Here is a 25,898-nt window from a genome sequence, read left to right on the forward strand (position 1 = left end):
GAGATCTTAGAGGACGACTGCAGAGAAAGAAGATCAGAGATCCCAAGGTTAAAACTTGGAGGAATTTCACAGTATCTCGTCCAAAAGAAAAGTCTGTGATGGAGGCAGAGGTAAACTTGGAGAGGTAAGAAACTCTCAGTATAGGGGAGTGCTTTGGGATGGGCTCTGCATAGCATTAGAAACTCAGGTGGTCAGTAAACACTTATGGGAGGTTTTGGGAAGCTTTCAGAGTCAGAGTGAACATGTGATGGAGGAAATATCGTCCTGCAGAGGTCACTACCCCGACCTGAGAAACCCCCAGATCAATCAGATGGCTGAGAGGTCACCTCAGGGACCACGGGAAATCCTCAACTGTTTTCTGTCCATCTTGAAGAGTGTGTTAACAAGAGGGGGTAGTCTGATCCCAATTTCCATCTCTAGCTCCCAGCCCCAATTCACACTTTTTCTTATCCCATCACCCTCAATTTTCCAGCACCCCAACCATCGGTGTCTCCCTCCACCCAGTCCATTCTCCAGATAGATCCTTCTAAAACAAAAATCTGACACATCACTCCCCTGTTCATATCCCTTCCATAGCTCCCCACTGCCTCAGGTTGTACTCCTTAGACACACAAGACCCTGTTTCTATAATCTGACTCTACCTCTCTGGTGTCTCTCCTACCACTTCCACGGTACCCCTGCTCCAGCCAGACCTACTTAGCAGTTTCAAACAACCACCACCCTGGGCTCTCATCACTCCCTGTCACTGCAAGTGTTGTTTCTTCCTCTAGGATGCCTTCCTAGACGTTACTTGGAAAGCCGTTCCTAAGCCCCAGGCTGAGCCACATGCCCCATGCCATATCCATGTCAAGTCTTTCTCTGACAGACATCCTAGTGAAGGCAGAGGAAATCAGTGTCTGTTTTCTCTGTACAGTCCCTCCCGCACCATATTTTCCCAAACAAATCCTAATTTCAAGTCATCTTTCCGGTTGTCAGTCCATTTGTCCTCATCTGGGGTTAGGAAAATACGGTTTCCAAAATACACAACCCCTGTAGCCTGGCCAGAGGAGAGAGAGCCTAGGCAAGGGGCTCCCTAGCCAGGGAGCGCTCCACTTGCACTTCCCGAGGCGGCCTCCAGGGGCCGCCGGTCTCTTTGTTTTCCTTTCTCGCCCGGGGTCGGGGTCGGGGCCGGAGGCCTGCAGAGCGCATGCTCTGGGGCAGTTCGCGGCCGGGCCTGAGAGCGCTGGAGTTCCGTGTGGCCGATCTGTGCCCAGGTAGGTCGCGCCGGAGACGGGCGGAGGGTCGGGAGGAGGGCTGCAACAGCAGGAACACGGGCTGGTCCGGCGGCGGGCGGGGGCCGTTGCCCGCGCGCTCCCGGGTCGCGTGCAGCCGGCCCCACGTGAAGCCGGGCGGCAGGACGGCGAGGGTCCGGGTGCGCACAGTTCCGGCCCCGCGGGAACCCGGGGGAGCCAGTCGGACCCATCTCGTCGCAGCTAGGGACGCGCGACCCCTCTGCGCCCGCGGCTCTCACGACCGCCCCGCGGCGTCCGCGCGGGCGGGAGATTCAAACGGCCCGAGCGCGGCGGCCGGCCAGCGGGACGGCGGGGCGGCTTGCACGCGGCTGCGGCGCGCCAGCCTCGCCCGCCTGCGTGGCCTGTCCCGCCCGGGGTGCGCAGACCCGGGCGTCTCCTGGGTTGGGGCCGGCCACCCTGGCGAGGGCTGTTTCCGGGGCGGAAAAAGTGATTTCTTCCTGCATTGGAGAAAGCGGTGTGCAGAGCAGGGAAGGAATCCTGCCGGGAGAGGGGCTGCTTTAGAAACTCGAGGGCAGGCTGGTGAGGGTCTGCTGCTGGGAACCAAAACCTCCGCGCCTACAGGCACCAAGACCAAGACTTTTGACCCGTCGGAGAGGTGTGCTGTGATCTCCGCCTTAGCTCGCTCTGTCAACAGAGTACTTACTGGCTGTTCACTGTGTGCAGGGCTGGGGAGCAATGGTGAGAGGGCCCCGTGTGGCCTGTACGTAGCTTCTGGTTTCTTTGGGGAGGCCTCATGTGGGTTCCCTGGAGCCCTGGTAGCACAGTGGTTAAGAGCTACGGCTGCTAACCAAAAGGTCTATGTTTTGAATCACCAGTCGCTCCTTGGAAACCCCATGGGGCAGTTCTACTCTATCTTATAGGATCGCTGTGAGTCGGAATCGACTCGACTGGCAGTGCATTTGGTTTGGGTTTTGGTCATGTAGGTTTCCAGTTTCGATCCAGTGTGATTACCGAGGTATCCCTTTGGAATTTTGGGCACTGCTGCTGGCAGGTCATTCATTCATCAGATATTAATTGTGTTTCTCCAACCAAGTGTGAGTTGTGCCCTAGTAGAAGGTGAGTGCATGGAGCATTAAGGGAACCCTGAGGGGGACACCCAACTCTGCCTAGGAGGCCAGGGATAACTTTCTAGGTGAGGTAACTCTTGAACACAGTTTTGAAGGAACAGTAAGAGTTAGCGAGGTACGTGTAGTGTGGGTGAGGGGTTAGGGTGATCAGGTAGGGGCACAGCACATGCAAAGACATGGAGGTATAGGTGTTACATCATCAGGACACCACAGGTGTTTCAGTCAGACTGGAGTACAGGGTGTGAGGAGAGGAGTAACAAGATGATATGTAATTGGTTTGGAGGAGGCAGGGACCACGCCATGACTGGTCTGGTGTGAAACCTGAGTGGGGTAGAGGAGGCAGAAAGGTTTCCTCCAAGAAAGCCTGTGAATGGAGTCTGGGAAGATGAACTAGGAGTTCACCGGGCTCACCAGGCTTCTGTTGCAAAGACATCCCAAGAACAGGAATCGGTTTTGTTCAGCTTTCGGGTGCCCTTGGGCTACCCACCCAATTCTTGTGAGCCTTAGACCTGGTGGCCCAGTGGTTAAAGAGCTCAGGCACTAACTGAAAAGTTGGCACTTCAAACCCACCAGCCACTCCATGGGAGAAGGATGTGTCAGTCTGCTTCCATAAAGATTACAGTCTTTGAAACCCTATTGGTCAGTTCTTCTGTGTCCTATATGGTCTCTATGAGTTGGAATCAACTCAGTGGTGATAGTTTTAGTTTGACTTTAGTTTCCTTATCTGTAAAATGACCATAAGAGGCATGTGGTGAGAATTACTGATATCCTATAATTTCCATAAGGCAGTGGTCCAAAGCATCTGGTGAAAAGTGTGGCCCCTTTCCTCAGAAAAATGAACACATATAGGCCCAGGCACAAGTCTGCAAACAAAAGGGACCCCAGGTAAAAAGCTCCTCCTGCAAAGTGTACCAGCTGTGTGCCCGGCACATAGCCGGAGCTCAGCAAATGTTGACAGATGGACCCCTCTCCTCCCTTCCCTCCTGGGGACCTTTCACACAAAGAGATTGTTTAGTCTCTGAGGCTGGCAAGCAGGTGTCTGCCTCCTGGCATGAAGGAGAAGGGGGACAGCTGCAGTAGTCAGAGAACCTGTTGCTGTTGAGTTGATTCCAACTCATAGCGACCGTATAGGACAGAGTAGAGCTGCCCCATAGGGCTTCCAGGGAGTGGCTGGTGGATTCAAACTGCTGACCTTTTTTGGTTAGCAGCCGTAGCTCTTAACCACTGTGTCACCAGGGCTCCCTGTAGTCAGAGAGGACTCTCTCTCCCTTTGAAGAAATGATGTTGTAGTGAGGTGAGGTCACAAAGTCACAGGAGGAACATGATGCCCTGCTGGACGACTGTCTAGTCTGGTCTGCCTCTCTTCTTGTTCATTCAACAAATAAGGAAACTGAGGCTCAGGGAGGAGAAAATGTGTGTGGAGAGGTAGGGGGGCATCCTGGCTTTGGTTGGGAGTGGTTAGGAGACTTGGGGTTTCATTTCACCACTGTGTGTCCTGGGGCCATCACTGCCCCTACCTGAGCCTCAACTTCCTTATCTGTGTGTGTGTGTGTGATCATACCCACCTCAGAGAGCAGATGTGAGCATCCTAGGAGAGGCTGATACCCGCAGGTGCCTATTAGTGGAAATTGATTCTGTATCAGACGTTTAATTATTTGTGGCTACTATGTCTCGCTCTTCTCCCAGATTTTAAGCTCCTTGAAGATGGAAGCCGTGTTTGTCCTAGGATGGGAGTTGGGGAGGGACAGAAAACTACTCCTTATGCCCAGCCCAGACACTCACTGTCTCCTTAAAAACATACCCAGAACAATTAAAGAGGTAGTATGTAAAGAGGATTAATTTGTGCAGATAGAGGACTCAGGAAATGGGTGCATCAGAGCTGTATCCTTTCACCATATTTACTCAATCTGTATGCTGAACAAATCTGAGAAGCTGGACTATATGAAGAACAATGTGGCCTCAGGATTGGAGGAGACTCATTAACAACCTGTGATATGGAGATGACATGCTTGCTGAAAGGGAAGAGAACTTGGAGCACTTACTGATGAAGATCAAAGACTACAGCCTTCAGTATGGGTTATACCTTAACATAAAGAAAACAAAAATCCTCACAACTGGACCAATAAGCAACATTAGGATAAATGGAGAGAAGACTGAAGTTGTTAAGGATTTCATTTTACCTGGGTCCACAATCAATACCCATGGAAGTACAGTCAAGAAATCAACAGACATATTGCATTGGGCAAATCTGCTGCAAAAGACCCCTTTAAAGTGTTAAAAAGCAAAGATGTTACTTTGAGCACTAAGGTGTGCCTGACCCAATCCATGGTATTTTTTGTCATTTCATATGTGTGCAAAAGCTGGACAATGAATAAGGAAAATCAAAGAAGAATTGATGCATTTGGATTATGGTGTTGGTGAAGAATATTGAATATACCATTGGCTGCCAGAAGAATGAACAAATCTGTCTTGGAAAAAGTCAGCCAGAATGCTCCTTAGAAGTGAGGATGACAAGACTTCATCGTATGTACTTTGGACATGTTATCAGAAAGGCCCAGTCCCTGGAGGACATCATGCTTGGTATAGTAGAGGGTCAGCGAAATGAGATGGATTGACACTGTGGCTGCAGCGATAGTGTCATGGATTGAATTGTGTCTCCCAAAAATATCTGTCAGCTTGGCTTGGTCATGATTCCCAGTGTTGTATTATTATCATTTTGTCATCTGATGTGATTTCCCTATGTGTTAACAGTCAGTCCTATCACTAGGATGTAATGAGATGGATTAGTGGCAGTTATATTGATGAACTCTACAAGATTAGTGTCTTAAGCCAATCTCTTTTGAGATGTAAAAGAGAGAAGCAAGCAGAGAGACATGCAGACCTCATACCACTAAAAAAGCAGTGCCGGAAGCAGAGCATATCCTTTGGACCTGAGGTTCCTGCTCTCAGACAAGGGAAGACTGATGACAAGGACCTTCCTCCAAAGCTGACGCAGAAAGAAAGCCTTCTCCTGGAGTCAGTACCCTGAATTCAGGCTTGTAGCCTACTGGACTGTGAGAGAATAAACTTCTCTTTGTTAAAGCCATCCATTTGTGGTATTTCTGTTATAGCAGCACTAGATGACTAAGACAGATGGGCTCAAACATAGCAACAATTGAGAGGATGGTGCAGGACCAGGCAGTGTTTCGTTCTTTTGTACATAGAGTCGCTATGAGTTGGAACTGACTCGGTGGCACCTAATAATAACACCACCACCATGTCATCACCTGCCTTGCTTCAGTGATTGCTCACAACAGCCCTGTGTGGTGCTTATTTTGGAGATGAAGAAACTGAGGCTCAAAGAGAACTCAAGTCTGTCAAACTCCAGAGCCAGTGTTCTCTCCGCTGCATCAGGGAGTTATACCCATTGTCCTTCCCCTACATTTTCCCCAGATACATCACCCCACCTGGCCCACCCTCTCAGGCCCTGGAAGCCTCAGCATTTCCTCTCTGGTCTCACCATCCTCTTTCAGCAGCCAGCTTCTCCTTTCTGCCCCTTGTTGTGTTTGGCCAAGCTCAGCTCATAGGGGAATCCTGTGTAGGCCTGCCCAGGCTACAGCCCCCTGCCTGGGTCATGGCCTTAGAACCTGTTCGTTCTTTTTAATCAGTCACATATACCTGGGTTTCTTTCCTGGTTTTCATTTACTGGCTATGGGAACTTAGACAAGTAAACTCACTTCTCTGAGCCTCAATTCCCTCAACTGTGAATTGAGAGTAATAGGGGGCAGTGGAATTTCAATGACAGAATTCTCATCTTCCATACGGGAGACCCGGGTTCAATTCCTGGTCAATGCTTCTCAAGCACAGCCACCACCCATCTGTCAGTGGAAGCTTGCATGTTGTTTTGATGCTAAACAGGTTTCAGCGGAGCTTCCAGACTAAGATGGACTAGGAAGAAAGGCCTGGCAATCTACTTGAGCCAGCGAAAGCCCTATGATCACAACAGTCTGATTCCCTTGTGCATGGGGCCTCCATGAGTTGGAGACTGACTTGACAACAGTTAATAACAATGGCGCCTTCTTCAGCTTGTTTTGAGAAGTTAAAAGTTTTTGCTTATGGAGGATACAATAAGTGGCCAGGGCCCCAGCAAAGCTCATATTTTAGGGAATAGATTGGTATGTTCAATAGACATGTAAATTAATTATGATCTAAAAGCATGGAAAAGTATAACAGTAGGTTGGGTGAAAAAACAGGAAACAGAATTTTGTGAGTAAATTGGTGCTAATGATGGGCTGACCTATTGGCAAGGCCTGATGTGGAGACAGAAAAATAAGAACTGTATGAAGTGGTTAGTATGATGGAATATTAACAAAAAGTTCATTATCATGGCTTGAAACCAACCCAGTCAACACCTTTTTGGCCACTTGTGTTTTGGCCGCCATTCTGCGGCATCTCACTGCAGCAGGCTGAAGACATTGATCCTGCTTTACAGATGAAGAAACTGAGACTCAGACTTAGAAAGGTGAAGTGTCTTGCCCAAGATTGGAAGAAGCCAAGAGCTGAACCAAGTTAATGGGACTCCAGAGACCCTGAATTGTAAGAGATTCTGTTGTAACCGTCTGCCCCACCTCTTCACGTTCTACCAGTCTTTCAGCCTGCTGGGGAACTGTCTCTCATACCCATACCCTTGACCCCCCAAAAAAGAAACAACAACAGCTTGTTTCTTGTCTCCCTTCCAGGTACAGCTAACTGCTGTGTATCATTCTGATGAACTGATGGGAGATTTGCCCTTGACACAATGAACTGGCTGTCAGCCTGGCCAGGGGTGCAGGTTGCCTACCTGAACAAGGGGATACCTCTTATATCGCCCGCTCCTAACCCATCTGTCTTGGTCATCTAGTGCTGCTGTAACAGAAATATCACAGGTGGATGGCTTTGACAAGGAGAAGTTTATTCTCTCACAGTCTAGTAGGCTACGAGTCCAAATTGAGGGTGCCAGCTCCAGGGGAAGGCTTTCTCTCTCTCTTGGCTCTGGAGGAAGGTCCTTGTCATCAGGCTTCCCTTGCTCTGGGAGCATGTCAGTGCAGGAACTTCAGGTCCAAAAGACTCACTCTGCTCCTGGCACTGTTTTCTTGGTGGTATGAGGTCCCCTTGCCTCTCTGCTTGCTTCTCTCTTTTATATCTCAAAAAGATTGGCTTAAGACACTATCTAATCTTACAGATCTCCTCGATATAACTGCCAGTAATCCATCTTATTATATTATAGTGGTAGGATTTACAACACATAGGGAAATCACATCAGATGATAAAGTAGTAGACAATCATATAATACCAGGAATCATGATCTAGCCAGGTTGACAGATATTTTGGGGGGACACAATTCAATCCATGACACCATCCAACTCTGCCTACTTAACATCCTCTCTTGGATGGCTTGCAATGAGCACTTCAGACTTAACAAGAGCACCTGGCAGACGGAGCTCCAGCTATTCCTCTCAAACCTGTTTGTCCCACCGTGTTCTTCTCACTGAATGGCTGTCTACCATCCACCTATTTAAGCCAAAGCCTGGAAGGCTCATTAGCATGAAACAGTGATTCTTGATTCCTCCCTCTTCCTCACTCCCAACATCTAATCAATCAGTAATTTGAGATCTGTTTTGTCTTTCTCTCTGTTGCCTTAGACCAAATCAAGTCACTATCATTTCTCACTTGGACGTCTACAGTCGCTTCGTAAAAGATGTCTGCCCACTTCCACTGTTAGGGACTCTTGTAATGCATTTCATTTTCTTTACAATAGCCAGAACAATTTTTTTTTTTTTTGCCACCATTATTGCTCTCCTTTTCCAAAAATATTCCACCGTTAACATAAATTCAGTGCCCCTCAAACAAAAATTTCCCTTATCCCTTTCCCTCCCGCCCCTCGTCACCACTAATAATCTTTGGTTTCCATATATTTGCTTATTTCACATAAGTGAGATCATACAGTATTTGTCCTTTTGCAACTGACTTGTTTCACTCAGCATGTTTTCAAGGCTTATCCATGTTGTAGCCAGGCCTTCCAGACAGTTCAAAGCCATTCAGTCTTGGCCTAGGGAAACAAGGGCAGCATAGGCGTTCACTTAGCAACCAAGTCTCTTCTGCCTGGCTTTTGACCAGAGTAAACCCCAGAAAAACAAACCCAGTGCCGACGAGTCAATTCTAACTCATAGCGACCCTATAGGACAGAGTAGAACTGCCCGATAGAGTTTCCAAGGAGCACCTGGCAGATTCGAACTGCCAACCTCTTGTTTAGCAGCCATAGCACTTAACCACTACGCCACCAGGGTTTCCTTGACCAGAGTAGAGAGTAGGAAATGGGCAGTCGTGCCCTGCTCAAAGATGGGGGCCAACCATGCCTCTGAATGTACGTTGCTCTCCACAGTCCTGCCAGTAATCCAGTCTCTCACATCAGCCTCCTAAAAGTTTCCTGATGCAAGAAGTTGGATTATTGCCCTCCTGAAGGTTTCCTGATGAAGGAGATTGGATTACTGGCTCCAGAAAGTTCCTTGTTGCAGGAGATTGGATTATTGGTAGGACTGTGGAGGGCAACACGTGTTGAAAGTAGTGCGCTTGGCCATCATCTTTGAGTGGGGTACCACTGCCTGTTTCCTACTTGGGTCAGAAGCCACTGCGCAAGAGATTTGGTTGCTATGCAGTGTGTAGGCTGCCCTCGTTTTAATTGGCCATGACTGGGCCGCTTCAAACCTAGGGAAGCTTCAAAGCCCTGGTTGTGGCATGCATTATGCCATTATGTCATTCCTCTTTGTGGCTGTGTAATATTCCATTGTATGTATGTATATGGCACATTTTGTTGATCCATTCACCTGTTGATGGACATTTCAGTTGTTCCACATTTTGGCTATTGTGAAAAGTGTTGCAGTGAACATCGGTGTACAGGTTGCTGTTTGTGTTCCTGCTTTTGTGTCTGCTGGGTATATACTTAGGATTGGGATTCCTGGGTCACATGGTATTTCTACATTCAACTTTTTTTTTGTGTGTGTGTGCTTTAAGTGAAAGTTTACAAATCAAGTCGGACTCTCATATTTTATAAACACCTTGTTATATACTCCTAATTGCTCTCCCCATAATGAAACAGCACACTCCTTCCTCCCACTCTCTCTTCTCGTGTCCATTCAGCCAGCTTCTGACCCCCTCTACCCTCTCATCTCCCCTTCAGACAGGAGCTGCCAACATAGTCTCATGTGTCTACTTGATCCAAGAAGCTCATTCTTCACCAGTATCATTGTCTATCCCATAGTTCAGTCCAATCCCTGTCTGAAGAGTTGGCTTTGGGAATGGTTCCTGTCTTGGGCTAACAGAAGGTCTGGGGACCATGACCTCTGAGGTCATTCTAGTCTCAGACCATTATGTCTGGTCTTTTCACAGAATCTGGGCTCCGCATCCCACTGCTCTCCTGCTCCCTCAGGGATTCTCTGTTGTGTTCCCTGTCAGGGCAGTCATTGGTTATAGCTGGGCACCATCTAGTTCTTCTGGTCTCAGGCTATCTACATTCAGCGTTTTGAGGAACCGGTGCCAAACTGTTTTCCACAGTGGCTATACCATTTTACATTCCCACCAAGAGTGGATGAGGGCCCCAATTTCTCCACAACCTTGCCAACACCTGTTGTTTTCCATTTTTTTGTTCATTGCCATTCTAATGGAGGTGAGGTGATATCTCGTTGTAGTTTGATTTGCATTTCCCAAATGGCTAATGATGCTGAACGTCTTTTCATGCTGGCTATTAGAATGTCGTTTTTGGTGAAGCATCTGTTTAAGTCCTTTGCCCATTTTTTTATTGGGATTTTTTTGTCTTTTTGTTAAGTTGTAGAAGTTTTATATGTATTTTGGATATTAGGACTGTATCTGATATATATGGTTCCTGAAAATTTTCTCACAATCTGTAGGTTACGTTTTCACTTTGTTGACAGAAAAAAAGCCAAACTCATTGCCTTCCAATTGATCCCAACTGATAGCAACCCTGTAGGACAGAGTAGAACTGCCCCATAGGGTTTCCAAGGAGTGGCTGGTGGATTAGAACTGTTGATCTTTTGGTTAGCAGCTGAGCTCTTAACCACTGCGCCACCAGGGCAGCCAAGAAAACCCTATGAAGCAGTTCTCCGTAATATGTGGAGTTACCGGGAGTTGGAATCAACTCTGTGGCAAAGGATTTGGTTTTGGTTTGTTTTACTAAATATTAAGTGAGTGGACTATCTCATTTTGACAGAACAGTCTTTTAAAAATTCCAATCCGATGAAGATATTCTCCTGCTTAAAACTTTCCAATGGCAGCCCTCCAAGGCTTTGCGTGATCTGGCCCCTGCCTACCTTTTGCTGCTTAGCTGATCATTCTCCAGCTCCAGCCTCACTGGCCTCCTCAGGTTCCTAAACATACTGCACCATTTACTGGGACACTTTCTCTCTTCTGCAGCTGACTTCCTCTTATATTTCTGGTCTTAGCTTAAATGTCACCTGCATGACCACTCTCCTCCTCCCCTTGCTTATCCTTCACATAACACTGCCTGTAATTTTTTTTTTCCTGGTTTTTCCCAGTAGAGTGTAAGCTCCATGAGAGTAGGTGAAAGGGTTAGTCTCCTTGTTCCTTGCTATACCGGGTTAGTCTCCTTGTTCCTTGCTATACCAAATGGCTCAGAGCCAAGCTGTGGGTAATAGACACTCAATAAGTATTTGTGGAATGAATGAATAAATGCTGCCATTTATTGAGTACTTACTGTGTGCTTGGCACTGCAATGCCCTTTACAAACAATATTTCATTCGGTCTTGATGACAGTCCTGAAAAATGGCCATTGCAGCACTTTTTACATTGAAGAAACAGAGAGGTGAAGGCTGCTGACCAACCATGGTCACAAGAGCACGGGCGATCAGGTGGCAGCTCCCTCTAATCCCAAAGAATGTGCATTTTTAGCGTGGGAAATGGAGTCTTAAAGAGGCTTCGGAGGGAGGGAGGGAGGGAGTCCCGCCCCTGGGAGAATGAAAGTTGGGTGCAGCTCAGAACAGACACCTCATCAGAGTTACTATTGGGCCAGTCACAACCTGTACAAGCTCAGCCTGCAGAGGTTCTGCCTACCCAGGTTCAGGAGGATTTCAGGCCTTTGGCACATCCTCATCTTTGATACTTTGTCCTCCTCCCCCAGGATAGTAAACAGAAAAGGAACAGTACCCAGAAAAGAGAGGGCTGTTGGGCTTGTGTTCAAACATCATGGATTGGGAAGCTGGAAAGGCTGAGGCCCCAGGACCTGTCAGAAGGAAGGAACCTGAAAGGGGTGGGGTGGCCAGTTGGGTCCACAGCTGAGCTTGAGAAGGGCTCTTGGGGTTCTTGATCCATTTGTAGTTTTGAGCGGAGTCTCTGTCATTCTTTGGCCTCGGTTGCCTCATCTCTAAAATGGGAAGAGATGGGTTAGATTAGATCAGTAGTTCCCAAATAAGCTGTGCCTGAGAATTACCTGGGGTAGGGCCTAGACATTATAATAACCTAGTAAGATTGATTTATTGACTATTGACTATGTAAGTTCTTTTACAGTATTAGCTGATTTAATCTTCACATTCTCACAACACCCTACACATTTAATCTTATACTTCACAAAGGTGTAGACACTACGGTATAACCTGCAAAAGCTGGAACCCATATAAGGTGGAAACCTGTCAGAGGCGGAAGGCTCAAATATTTCCCACTAAAACAAGCGATAGAAACGTGGTATGACTGCACCCCGTCAAAGGTTGGAAAACTTGCAAGACCTGGAAAAACAAGGCAGTCCCGTCAAGTTCCGGCTCTCACAGGTTTCACTGTATTATTATCTCCTTTTTACTGATGAAAAGACTGAATCACAAAGAAGTTAAATAACTCTGCCAAAGGTAAAACAGCTGGAAAGTAGCTGCACTTTGTTGTTGGCGACCTTATGTATAATAGAATGAAACATTGCCTGATCCTGTGCCATCTTCATGAACATTGGTATGTTTGAGCCCATTGTTGCGGCTGTTAATGTCCTTCCGACCTGAGGGGCTCATTTTCCAGAATTATATCGGAGAGGGAAACCCTGGTGGCCTAGTGGTTAAGAGCTATGGCTGCTAACCAAAAAGGTCGGCAGTTTGAATCCACCAGGCACTCCTTGGAAACCATATGGGGGAGTTCTACTCTGTCCTATAGGGTCGCTATGAGTCAGAATTGATTCGACGGCAATGGGTTTGGGTTTTTTTTTTTTTTTTTTTTTTTATCGGACAGTATTCTGTTGTGATCCATAGGATTTTCACTGGCTAATTTTTTAATTTTCAGAAGTAGATTGCCAGGCCTTTATTTGTGGTCTGTCCGAGTCTGGAAGCTCCACTGAAACCTGTCCACCGTGGGTGACCCTGCTGGTATTTGAAATTGCGGTGGCATAGCTTCCAGCATCATAGCAACACGCAAGCCACCACAGTATGACAAACTGACAGACTTTAGTAACCACCTAATGCTATAGCACCCCCACCCCCAAGGATCCATTCCACAGTGTTCACAGTCCAGGGTTTGGAAACCCCAGGATTAGACAACTATAATGTCTTTTATGGCCTTAAAGACCAGAGCTTAACAAAGATTTATTTCCAGAGTTGTGGTGGGGTGTGGGAGGGAGGCTTTAGATACAGTTTGGACTGGAGTGGAATCTGGGCAGCTGGGGAGATTGTCCCTGTTCCCAGAAGCCTGGGGAAGACATGGAGGAGGCAGCAGCAGCCAATTAAAGGGAGGGTGGGGCTTAGGGTTGAGGTTTTCAGCTGCCCTGGATCTTCCTAGGTTCAATCCTTCTTGTGTGGTGCCTGTAGGTGATTTCTTCTCCCTCTTTTGTAACACCTATGTGTAAGTGTGGCTGCATATGTCGTTTTTAACCTCTTGTTGGACTGTTCAGGAAAGCCAAAGCCAGGCTTCTCCCAGGAGTGACACTTATGGATCAAATGGCAGGAATGGTCTGGTTTGATTTTATTTAATGAAAATAACTTTTTTTTTTTTTTTGGTCTGATTATAACAGTACTCGTTATTACTGGTTATTTTGGGGTTGGGAAACATTATAAGGGCACTTCATTTCATGTCAGTCTTCAATATTTACATTTTTTACAATAAAGTAAGAAAAATAATATTTCTTATTAAACATCTTAGATAATATAGAAAAGTACAAAGAAAAAATGAAAGTTGTCCATAATCCAATTTGCCAGAGATTACCGTTTATTAATATTTAATGTTTTTCCTTCCATTTTTCTTGCATATTTTACATATGTGTGTTTTTTTCTTTTTTTTTTCCAAAAATGGGGTGACAGACTGTTTTACAATCTGCGTGTTTTACTTGGCAGTTGTGAAGATCTAGTGAAGACCTTCCTATTCAATAAATACGTCTCTAAAAGCATCATTTTAATGGCCTCATGGTATTCTATCATGAATATACCATATATTACCTAGCCAACCCCTACTTTTGAGCACAAGTTGCTTCATTTTTGTTGTTTTGTTTTGTTTCTAATGTTGTGAAATATGCAGTGGAGAATATTTGTTGAAGCTAAGTCTTTCAGTGATACATTGTTCTGTTCTTGGGATAAATTCCAAGAAGTGGAATTGTTAGGTAGTTCTTCTCACCTTTTTGGGGGCATCTGATACATATTGCCTTTTCTGACATGAAGTATTTGCCTCGATTTTTCAGGAGAGGAACATGCCACCTAAGCGCATAGCTAAGAGAAGATCACCCCCAGAAGATGCTACCCCCAAAAGCAAGAAAGTGAAGGGTAAGATGACCTTGGCCTAAGACTGGGGCAGCTGTCCAGGAATCTGGGTGCAGGTAGCCTCCTGGAGAAGGATCTGGGACTGGGATCCTTCCTAATACTTGAAGTCGAGGGCCCTGCATGCCCAGGGACCTCACTCAACTGGGGGGTCCCCTATAGGTCATTGAATCCTACCCTCCGGGAATCATAAGGAGTAAAGCCTTGCCCAAAAGCACCTAGGAAGTACTGGAAAAACTAGATTCCAGGGCTTTGGCACAGGCAGTAGGGCATAATGGTTAGGACCACTGACTTCGAGACCTTGGGTTCAACTTGTGGCTCTGCCACTTTCTGGCTTTGTGACTTTGGGCAAGTCACTTAACCACGCGGAGCATGATCACCCCGTTCATAAGATGAAGGGAAAACAGCACCAACCTCACAGGGCAGTTGTGAGGATTACATGAGATAATGATCTAGTAGCATCTGGGAGGTGGCTGTGGTTTCCTTTCTCCTGGGACTCTGGAGGAGGGTGGGGAGGAAAGAAATCCGCCCCCAATCTGGGGAAGGGGGGAGTGTGGACCCGCTGCATGCTCAGACAGTGTCTGTCTTTTGCAGACCCTCGTAACCAGGCAGCGAGGGCCGCCGCCTCCCGCCGTGTTCCCGGCGCCGGCTCCTGCCCAGGTGCCTACCGGCCAAGCCCTCCTGACCAGAAAACCCGACCAGGTGGCTCCCTGCCCAGCGTAGCCTCTGCGCAGCCGTGGCCACACCCCCGGGGCGGAGGGCTGGACGCCAATGGCTGTCCGGGGCCTTGGGTGGGCGGCTTCCATTGGCTAGCAGAGGGCCCAGTGCCACCCATGACTGGCCCGTATCTCTGGGCAAACGCCTTTGTCGTCACTTACTCCGCCCCCTTCTCCAGCTTCCTGTCTGCTCCCGGGGTAGGGACGGAAGGGGTTAGTCAGTTTTGTGAATATGCCCAGGAGTTGAAAATCACAGCCTGGCGGGTGGGAGGGCTGGAAGGGAGGCCGGGAACTGTGCTCTGACCCACGTAATCTCCCCTGGTTTCGATGCAAGCTCTACTACTTATTAGCTGTATGGTCCTGGGAAGGTCACTTAACCCCTCTAAGGCTCTGTCCCCTTTACTATTAAACAGGATCCTAAATATGGAAGGTCTGCAGCATAATATGGAGGACTGGCACAGTGGTTAAGAGATCAGCTGCTAACCAAAAGGTGGGCAGTTCGAATCCACCAGCCGCTCCTTGGAAACCCTATGGGACAGTTCTACTCTGTCCTATAGGGTAACTATGAGTCGGAATCGACTTCACGGCAACGGGGTTTTTAATGGGCAGCATAATTTGGAGTACTCCAAAGCAATTTAACGTTAGTAGAGTAAAGTAGCCTGTAAAGGGTAGACATTATTATCTGAGCCCTGACTGTTGGCACCATGGCACCTGACCAAAAACATAGCTAATCGGGAAGACTGTCTTGTGCCTTCCCTGTTCTCTTCCTTTCCCCACCAAGATTCATTTCACAATATTGTGTCTCCTTGTTTCCATCTCCTCCCTATCATGTTAATAATGTGCTCAGTTATTAATCTGCAAAAAAAACGTTATGAGATAGGTCATCTTTCCTCATAGTACTTATGAAACAGGATCAGAAAGGTCGTTGTAGGGGCTTGAACCCAAGTCTCTGTGATCCCAAAGCCCATAAAGCGACTTCTTGCTCCTGTCATCCCTCACACTCAGGGCTGTCTTTTTTACCCCTCAGTCTCTCATAGATCCCACAACACAGAACCAGGCATGGTGCTGACACTGGGCCAGGGTGATGTGGGCCAGCTGGGGCTGGGTGAGAATGTGATGGAGCGGAAGAAGCCAGCCCTGGTGCCCATTCCAGAGGATGTTGTTCAGGCCGAGGCTGGGGGCATGCACACAGTGTGTCTGAGCAAGACTGGCCAGGTAGGTTTTGGGGTGGTGGGGCAGGGGTGGACAGCGCTTGAGGTGGGGATGCTTGGTGCAGAACCTTTGAGCCATACACATTTCTCTGGAGATGGAGCTGGCTAAACAAGCAGGGAATGGCCTAAGCAAGAAGGGACTGAGAGTCCAGACCTTATACTAATGGGAGTATCCTGGGCACAGATCTACTCCTTCGGCTGCAATGATGAAGGTGCCCTGGGAAGAGACACATCATTGGAGGGCTCAGAGATGGTCCCTGGGAAAGTAGACCTGCAAGAGAAGGTGGTACAGGTGTCAGCAGGAGACAGTCACACAGCGGCTCTCACCGAGGATGGCCGTGTCTTCCTCTGGGGCTCCTTCCGGGTAAGACTGGCCTAGAAGACTGCATGGAGCCTGTTTGCAGAGTTAACCAGTGGGACCCCAAAGATAATCCACCTCCCCGCCCCCATGGTACTTACTGATGGGGAAATCAAGGCCCATATCTCTGGCTTTTTTCACCCAGGTCTGTCTGTGCCGTCTGGCTGCTTCCTTAACTCTGATGTTATGAAGTGGACATGTTAGGAAAGGGTTGGGTCAAGGATGCCTCTGGGCTGAGGCTGATCCAGGAAGCCACCTCCCATCACCCATCTCTCCGCCTCCCCCTCCCCTTTCCAGCCCTCTTCCCCAAAAAGAGGTTTGGGTAGCTGGGGGGACTGTTACATCTCAGAGTTTCCAAAACAGAGGAGTGTATATAAAAAGCAGGTTCAGCATTAAAGATGCTTTGGTAGTTTGGCATTTAATTTATTTCAAAATGTCAAAAATAAAGGAATCTAATGAGGTTTTTCTATTTTACAAAAAGGGGGCTATTTTAAAAATTTTTTTGTGGAGAATTTCAAACACTTGTAAAAATAATCAGAATAATATATTGAACCCTTATCTATTCCCTGCACAGCCTCAACAGTTATCAACTCATGGTCAAACTTGTTTCATCTCTATTCCCTTCTACTCCCTGACTCCTGTTATTTTAATGCAACTCCCAGACCACATATGATTTTATTCATAAGTATTTCTGTATGTGGCCTGGCTCCTGCTCAGCTCCCCATCCCCATCCCACCACTGCTCTTACCAGGCAGCTCTGTGGCTGCCTACATTTCTGGATTGGGCTGGTGAGGGTCAGGCAGGATTGGCTGGTAAGTGCCCTGTGCCTCCCTCCAGGACAATAATGGAGTGATTGGGCTCTTGGAGCCCATGAAGAAGAGCATGGTGCCTGTGCAAGTACAGCTGGATGTGCCCGTGGTGAAGGTGGCCTCAGGTGAGTTGGGGTACTTGGCCCTGGCAGGAGTTGAGGAACTCTCTTTTGGGGCTGGCCCAGCCATGGGCATGACAAGCCTTGCATCCCCTGCTTTCCTGTCCCTCTCAGGGAACGACCATTTGGTGATGCTGACGGCTGACGGTGACCTCTACAGTTTGGGATGTGGAGAGCAGGGCCAGCTGGGCCGTGTGCCTGAATTATTTTCTAACCGTGGTGGCCGACAGGGTCTTGGTAGGTGATTTTGGCAATTCTGGCAGGACAGCTTGGCATGCCATCCTCCCCCCCGCCAGACAGGACAGGAGAGAGATCCCCTGTGCCTGCTCAGGCCATGACATCAGCAGGTTAAGAGCCCAGACTTTGGAACCAACCTACTCTGGGTTTGAATACTGATTCTTCTACCCACTGGTTGTGGAACCCTGGACGTAGTCCCCTAATCTCTAAAATGTGGACCATGTTCGTACCTACTTCATCAGGTTATTGTGAAGTTAGATGAGTTGATATAGAAGAGTGCCTGGCACGTGGTAAGTGCCATGTAAATGTTAGCTCTGTGGCTGTGGGAAGGAGCCCTGGTGGAGCAAGGTTAAGCACTCGGTTGCTAACCAGAGGGTTGGCAGTTCAAACCCACCAGTGACTCCACAAGAGAAAGCCCTGGCAGTGTGCTCCCATAAAAAATTACGGCCTAGAATACCCTATGGGGCAGTTGAGCTGTGTCACATAGGGTCACTGTCAGTTGAAACGGACTCGACAGCAGCTAATAACAACAATGGCTGTGGGAGTCCGAGCAAGGTGCTTGTACTCTGTTGGCCTCAGTTTACTCTTCTGTGAAAAGGGATGAATCTCTGGTTGATTTTCCTCCCAGGGCTTTAGTAATAGAGAGGAAATAGGCTCAGGGAAGCAGAGGGAAAAAAGGCCATGTGGGTCTGTCCGCCACTAACCCTGGCTTCCCTTCTGTCTTCAGAACGACTCCTTGTTCCCAAGTGTGTGATGCTGAAATCCAGGGGAAGCCGGGGCTACGTGAGGTTCCAGGATGTCTTCTGTGGTGCCTATTTCACCTTTGCTATCTCCTGTGAGGGCCATGTATATGGCTTTGGTCTCTCCAACTACCATCAACTTGGTGAGTGTGGAGTCCAACATCGGGCATCGCCCAGAGCGACCTGGGTTCCAGTCCTAGCTCTCAGCTCCTTTGCGTGTACACTTGGTGGAATTACCTCACTCCTCAGAGCCGCAGTTTTATTATCTGTAAAATAAGAATATTCATATTTGGTTGGGGGATGGCCTTACTTGGAGGAGGGGATAAGAACGGCAGCTCCTTGAACATCTTCATCACTGATGGCTCTGTCTTGGGCTTCTCTACCCCCCACCAGGAACCCCAGGCACAGAATCTTGCTTTGTACCCCAGAATCTGACATCTTTCAAGAACTCCACTAAGTCTTGGGTGGGCTTCTCTGGTGGCCAGCACCATACGGTCTGCATGGATTCAGAAGGTGGGACCTCCAAGTCTTCCTTGGGTTGAAGGTGGAGTATTCCCTGGGCCTAGGCCTGCTTAGACTCCAGAGACAATGTCTGTAGAACCTGGCCCTGCTCACTGGGTTGGGCCAGACATGGGTCCATGAGGCCACTCCCTTCCCCCTGGGGTTCTTCCAAGTGCGAGCTCACTGGAGGTTCTCCCAGGCCTACTCCAAAACTGGGAAGAGACTGAAGACCTCCTTCAAACCACCCTGGAAGTGGGGGCCAAGCTTCCACCATCATGGGAACTCATCTGGCCACACCACCTAGTTTGCCTGGAGCATGCCTTCTGCTCCTACTCATCTCTTTCCCTCCTCCCACAGGAAAAGCGTACAGCCTTGGCCGGGCTGAGTATGGGCGGCTGGGCCTTGGGGAGGGTGCTGAGGAGAAGAGCACACCCACCCTCATCCCCAGGCTGCCTGCCGTCTCCTCAGTGGCTTGCGGGGCCTCTGTGGGGTATGCTGTGACCAAGGATGGTGAGTGGGGCTGCCCACAATTGGTCTGGATGGGGCCTGAGGGTTGTGATTCTTAACCAGACCATGAGATGGATGTCCACCATGAGATGGAGAGCAATGTTTGGGATGTGTCTTAGTTATCTGTTGTGTATTAGTTATCTATTGCTACTATAACAGAAATACCACAAGTGGAGGGCTTTAACAAACAGAAACTTATTCTCTCACAGTCTACTAGGGTATAAGTCCAGGTTCAGGGTACCAGCTCCAGGGGAAGGCGCTCTCTCTCACTCACTCTCTGTCGGCTCTGGGGGAAAGTCCTTGTCATCAGTCTTCCCCTGGGTCTAGGAGCTTCTCAGTGCAGGGACCCCCAGTCCAAAGGATGTACTCCACTCCTAGCCCCTCTTTCTCAGTAGTAATGAGGTCCTTCTCCTCTGTACCTCAAAAGAGATTGACTCAAGATACAACCTAGTCCTGTAGATAGAGTCCTGCCTCATCAACATCATAGAGGTTAGGATTTACCCTAGTAGGGTAGTCACGTCAGGTCACAAAAATGGTAAACAGCCACACAATACTGGGAACCATGACCTAGCCAAGTTGACACACATTTTTGGGGAACACAATTTAATCAATAACAGGTTGGCAGTTTTTCTCCCGATTCTCAGAAGCTTTTGCTCTGATGAACATGAAACATATTATTTCAGGAAAGGTGATCTGTAGAGGAAACAAAGAGCAACAGGAGAGATACCACTGAGGCCCAGAGTGGCAGTGAGACTTGAACCCAGGTCTCTAGATTCCTAATCCAGACCTCACTTTATACTGTCCACTATGGCGACCCCCTATATTTAGCACCGAGGATTTGCCAGGTCCCTTAGAATCTAATTAGGACAAAGAAGGCTCAGTAGTCGGGCCTGGCCAGCACAGCAGGGAGGGTGTGACCAAGTGGCCACTGAAACCTGAGTAAGTGTGTAAGTGGGACAGCTGTGGGGGCTGTTAGAAGTCCGGGGGGTGTTTGATCTGGGATTATCTGGAAAGGCTTCCTGAGAAAGTGGGGTTTATGCTGCATTTTGAAGGTTCAGTGCTGTCTGAGAAGCAGAGGAGGGCATCCCAGACAGAGGACCATCCAGAGTCATCTCAAAGGTAGCTGGTCCTGGGGAATAGGGGCCGGTGTAGGAGTTTGAGAAGTGACCAGCATGCAGAGTCTTTCATGTCATGCATAGGAGCAGGGAGAGGCCTTTGGCAGTGTTTAAGGACTGCAGTCTCTGGCTCATACAGCTCTTTTTTTTATCTATCGTGTCCTTGGCTTCTCCCAGCTCTCCTGAACCCCTGGGGGCTGGTATAAGCTAAGGCCAGAATTCACCCCCACATCCCAGACTTCTCACAGTACAGAAGGCTGGGGCTGGGGATTGTGGAGATAGCTGTCCCCATTTCTCTCCCTTGCAGGTCGCGCTTTCGCCTGGGGCATGGGCACCAACTACCAGCTGGGCACAGGGCAGGACGAGGACGTCTGGAGCCCTGTGGAGATGACAGGCAAACAGTTGGAGAACCGCGTGGTCTTGTCTGTGTCCAGCGGGGGCCAGCACACAGTCTTATTAGTCAAGGACAAGGAACGGAGTTGATGAAGCCCCTGAGGGCCTGGCTCCCAGCCCCTCAGGCTCCCTCACAGATCAGGGAAGCAGTGACAACTACAGATTCCAACAGCCCTCCCCTCAACCCTGAGCACTCTGTCATCTCCTGCCTTTTTTCTCATCAGCGGAACAGAATCTCTTTATTCTTTTTTTCTTCCTTTTGGGGGTCATCCTGGGACCTGCAGGATGAAGGGACGGATGGAAGAGGGGAGGAGGCTTGTGTCAGAAGGAACACTGCTCACCCCAGAGCTGTGTGGTTAGACCTTTTCCACCACATCCCTACCTCTCAGGACCCTGGCTGGTCTTGGCCTTACCCACCAAAAAACCAAAACTTGCTCCCCTAGGGGTTTGGTGCCCACACTGAACAGTTTGGGCTCTATCAAGCCCCACCCCAGTCATGTGCCACTCCTCTTGCCCCTAACATTGCACAGGCAGACACACGGTACAGTCGCCAGACCCAGCTATCATGGCCCCATGCTTTGGAGAAACTGGAGAAGGGACTGGGCTAACCAGCCACGGGCTGCACTTATCCAAACGTTTGGCTCCGAACAGGTGTCCACAGGGCAAAAAGGACAGTGATCTTCCACTTGACTGAGAAAAAAGCCGACCAGTCATTCTCCCAGAAGCACAAAGCATTCTCCTGCCCCTTGGCACTGCCTGCTTATCCGATGTATCCGACCTGCCTCACATACATCCAAAGGCCCGGAACGCAGAAGGGAAACTAGGCGGGGCAGGGCATGGGGGGAGAAGGGATGGGGGTTTTTATTAGTGAACTTGCAGCAATATTGAGGAAGGGTAGTGGGAGGAAGGGGAAGAGGATTGGGGGGCAGGGGCTGGTCCCAAGAAAGGGAAGTGGCAGCTTGTACAGTGGCTGAGAACATAGAAAATAATTTTGATTTTTTTTTTTAATGTAAAATATTTTGGAAGGGAGAGTGAAATCTTTTAACGTTTTAAATAAATTTAGAGTTTTCTAAAAACAGGCCCCTTGTGTTCTACACACTCCCTGCTTTTTTAAGGGAACACCTGTTATGTGCTGGGTGCTGTTGGGAAGGGTAGAATAAACACCTGTCTGTGAACCTGGTGCCAAGGCGAGGACTTGAGACAAAAGACGCCTGAGGTGCTGGCAGTCAGCTGCTGATGTGGTCGTTCCAAAGACTCCGAATCCACACAGCCGAAGTTGGTTGAGTTTTGTTTAATATTTATGTTTTGGGAATCACTGGATTTTTTTTTTTTAATTATGCTGCATAATATTCAACAGAAATAGCAAGGGTCTTTTAGCATCCTAATTCCATATTGAAATTTTTCAAGTACAGTCCATCTCTAGAAATGCTTTTTTTTTTTTTCTAAGCTTGCTCTTGTATCATTTTCAACAGCTGGTGCAATTTTTAAAACATTATTGCACAATAACTGAGAACAAGCTATGTAATTTAATGTAGACTGTTTTTACAAGCTTTTGAGCAACCAAATCATAGAGCTGACCTGTCCAATGTGGTAGCCACTAGCTACGTGTGACTGTTTAAATCCATTACAATTTTAAAAAATGTAAAGTTCACCTCTTCAGTTGTGGTACCTACGTATCAAGTACTCAGTAGCCACATGTGACTAGTGACTGTGCCATTGGACCATGTAAATACAGAAGATGTCTATCACTGCAGAAAGTTACAATGGGCAGTGCTGATGTAGAGGGTCTGTATCTGTGTAGTAGGCGATTTATTAAAGTAGCAGGAGGATTCTTGGATGTTGGTGGCTCTTGGAAAAGTGAATGTGATGTAAAATAATCTAAAATGTATTCTGTGGTTTGTTTTTCTTGACATCTTAGTCTTAATTCAGGCCCTATACTGATTAGAAATGGACTTCTTAAAAGGGGAAATCATACTTTTTTTTTTTAATAATTTTTATTGTGCTTTGAGTGAAAGTTTACAAATCAAGTCAGTCTCTCACATATAAACCTTACTACGTACTCCCGTTTACTCTCCCCCTAATGAGTCAGCCCGCTCCCTCCTTCCAGTCTCTCCTTTTGTGACCATTTTGCCAGTTTCTAACCCCCCCCACCTTCCCATCTCCCCTCCAGACAGGACATGCCAACATAGTCACATGGTGCAAGTAGCTCACTCATCAGCATCTCCAACCCATTGTCCGGTCCAATCCATGTCTGAAGAGTTGTCTTCGGGATTGGTTCCTGTCCTGGGCCAACAGAAGGTCTGGGGGCCATGACCACCGGGGTCCTTCCAGTCTCAGACCGTTAAGTCTGGTCTTATGAGAATTTGGGGGTCTGCATCCCACTGCTCTCCTGCTCCCTCAGGGGTTCTCTGTTGTGTTCCCTGTCAGGGCAGTCATTGGTTGTAGCCAGGCACCATCTAGTTCTTCTGGTCTCAGGATGATGTAGTCTCTAGTTATGTAGCCCTTTCTGTCTCTTGGGCTCATAATTACCTTGTGAGCTTGGTGTTCTTCATTCTCCTTTGATCGGAAATCACACTTTTGCTCTTACTGTCTTAATATTTTCTTTATAAAGAGGCGCTTGTGTGTCCATTTCCCACCTCCCTCATCCAAAAAAAGAAACTCCATTTGGATTACATTTATTGGAGCTTTCCCTTTTGACAGTATAGCAGGTTGAAAGTACCCTGATGTCCTTAAAATAACAGCTCCTGTGTCTTGGGCATTTAAAATGGACCAGGCATTGTGCTGAGCACTTTATATGCATTAGTGCATTTAATCCTTACATCAACCCTGCAAAGTAGGGATTACCACTTCTGTACAAATGGGGAAACAATCCCTAACAGTCAAGTGGCTTGCTTGAGGTCAAGAAGCTACTAAGTCCACAGGCTAGACTGGAATCTAAATTTTAGGCCTCCTCTTGAACCCAAAACCTCAATTCCTTTTCTTTGTATTGCACCTAAGAGTTTTATAAAGCTCTCTGTAAGTGCTTTCCATATATTAGAACAGTGCCAGGCACGTAATAGATGCTGTGTAAGTGTGCTATGATAATTGTACATTTTTAAAAATTTCCTGTAGTTCCCTTATTTTTCATGTGCTTTATATATATATATATATCATTAATTCAGTGCCAGTGTCTATAAGTGTCAAGTATGTTGTGTATTCGAACACATCAAATAATCTCTCAATTTCATCTTTCTCCATCCTCCAGTCTGGATTGATTACCCCCCAAAAAATTTGTAATCATAGTGTCTCATATGGCTCAGTTATACTTTTTACAAAGTCATAATAATGTAAATGTTTAATAGTGTTTTAACAAAAATTATGGAAAGATGGAAAAGTGTATATGTATGGAAGGGGCAATTGCTAAAATATCTGAAACTACAAATGAAGAAAAAGTAGTGTATGTTATTTAGCAATAGATTCTGGCAGGGGCAGGGGGAAGGTTTGAAAATAGTTCCTTCAAGGGAGTAGGAATTGGGGGCAGGGATGGGTGGATGGGGTCAGGGACTGCTGCTTATTTATATCATTCATTTAACAAATATTTTTTCAGTGCCCACCATATCCCAGACATTGTTGTAGGTGCTTGACTAGAAAACAAAATGGACAAAGATCCCTGCCCCATGAAGCTTATTCTAAATTAAAAATGAATATATATAAAAATTTTCCAAATGTAAAATAATTTTAAAAAATAGGAAAGAGCATAGCACAGTGGCTGGCAATAAATAAATAGTGACAATTTGAAGGCTTCCAACTGCTGTGTTGGAGAATTTACTGGGTGCCAGGCACTGGGCCAAGTGCTTTCCCAAGTTCTTATATTCTTTTCCTCACAATAATTTTAAGAGGTAAGCACTGCTATTATCCACATTAGGCTCAGAGAAGTTAACTTGCCAAATTGGCTAGCAGTGGGGCTGGGACTGACGCTCCGTTTGTTTGACTATGCCCAAAGTACCTTCCACATCCCACTCTACTACTGCAGTGAAAGTAGGATAAAGCTGGAAATTTGGCAACTCGTGGTTGGGCCTCTGTTTTCAGGCTGATAGGTTTGTGGATTCACCCTAAGTTTAGGATTTACAGGCAGGTAAGGAAGCGCCTTAGTGGCCCTTCACGCACTTGGAGCAAGCTTCACTGTCAGATGACCTGTCAGCGATAGAAGCTTCTCACTGTGAGAAATGAGCACTAAAATGAGACTGAGGCCTAGGGATTCTCAAAACTAAGGTGTCGGAATTAGCTAGTCGTCCTAGCCATGTTTACTAAGGGTCTGCTGTGTGAAGGTCTGTTCTTGGACAGGTTAGAGCTCCTGGCAGGTTGGTCTAGGGTGGTGGGAGTAGGGCTGGAAAGAGGTTGAAGGATTTAATGGATATTAGGAGCCCTGGTGAGGCAGTGGTTAAGAACTCAGCTGCTAACCAAAAGGTAGGCAGTTCGAATGCACCAGCTGCTCTTTGGAAACCCTGTGGGGCAGTTCTGCTCTGTCCTGTAGGGTCACTATGAGTCGGAATTTGACTCGAATGCAACGGGTTTTTGATTTTTGTTTTAGGAGGTATAGTGACAGGACTTGGGGACTGCTGGGTCGTTGAGATAACAAGGTTGTCCCAACCTCGCTTCAACAAATCTCCAGTCTTGCAGAGTGGGAAAATCAGGGTTTGTTGGCGGGGGGGGGGGGGGGGGCGGGGGGGAGAGCTAGGGCGGAGCAATGGCTTGTCCAAGGTCCCACAGGTTAGATCCCGAAAGGTGGGAGTGGAGGCTTTCGCTTTTATTTATTTTTAAATGTGCTTATGTTCGCAATTTCTTAAAACAGGCACATATTTTCGTAATTTTGTATATATATTTGTGTGTGTTTTAAATACGCTGTGTATAGAAAGGCAGAAAGAGACCGAGTAAAACCTGAGAAGTTCGGCCACACGGCCCGCGCAAGACGCTCCCTGTTCCGTTCCGTCCCTGGGACCCCCAGTCCGCGTTCCGCTCCCGGCTTTCCGGACGCTCCAAGCCCTGCAGGGACACAGGAAAAAGCCGGAGCGGACCACACAGCCCCGCC

General features: G+C 47.6%; 1 protein-coding gene across 6 annotated transcripts; it reads left to right on the forward strand.

Moving 5' to 3' along the window:
• Window positions 1-1,155: 1,155 nt before the first annotated feature.
• RCC1 (regulator of chromosome condensation 1) lies at window positions 1,156-21,701 on the forward strand. Of its 6 annotated transcripts, none has more exons than XM_049878465.1 (11): window positions 1,156-1,253; window positions 14,049-14,130; window positions 14,719-14,826; window positions 15,868-16,055; window positions 16,236-16,415; window positions 17,247-17,343; window positions 17,452-17,574; window positions 18,302-18,457; window positions 18,708-18,827; window positions 19,173-19,325; window positions 20,745-21,701. In XM_049878465.1, exons 2-11 carry the CDS (start codon window positions 14,058-14,060, stop codon window positions 20,918-20,920), a joined length of 1,374 nt encoding a protein of 457 aa, XP_049734422.1. In that variant the 5' UTR covers window positions 1,156-1,253; window positions 14,049-14,057; the 3' UTR covers window positions 20,921-21,701. The 6 variants fall into 6 exon arrangements, with proteins under 6 accessions (XP_049734422.1, XP_049734423.1, XP_049734426.1 ...); XM_049878466.1 differs by having other exon boundaries at window positions 14,719-14,784; XM_049878469.1 differs by lacking the exon at window positions 14,719-14,826.
• Window positions 21,702-25,898: the final 4,197 nt, after the last annotated feature.

Source organism: Elephas maximus, chromosome 3 (genome assembly GCF_024166365.1).
Source record: "Elephas maximus indicus isolate mEleMax1 chromosome 3, mEleMax1 primary haplotype, whole genome shotgun sequence".
Classification (NCBI taxonomy): Eukaryota; Metazoa; Chordata; class Mammalia; order Proboscidea; family Elephantidae; genus Elephas; species Elephas maximus.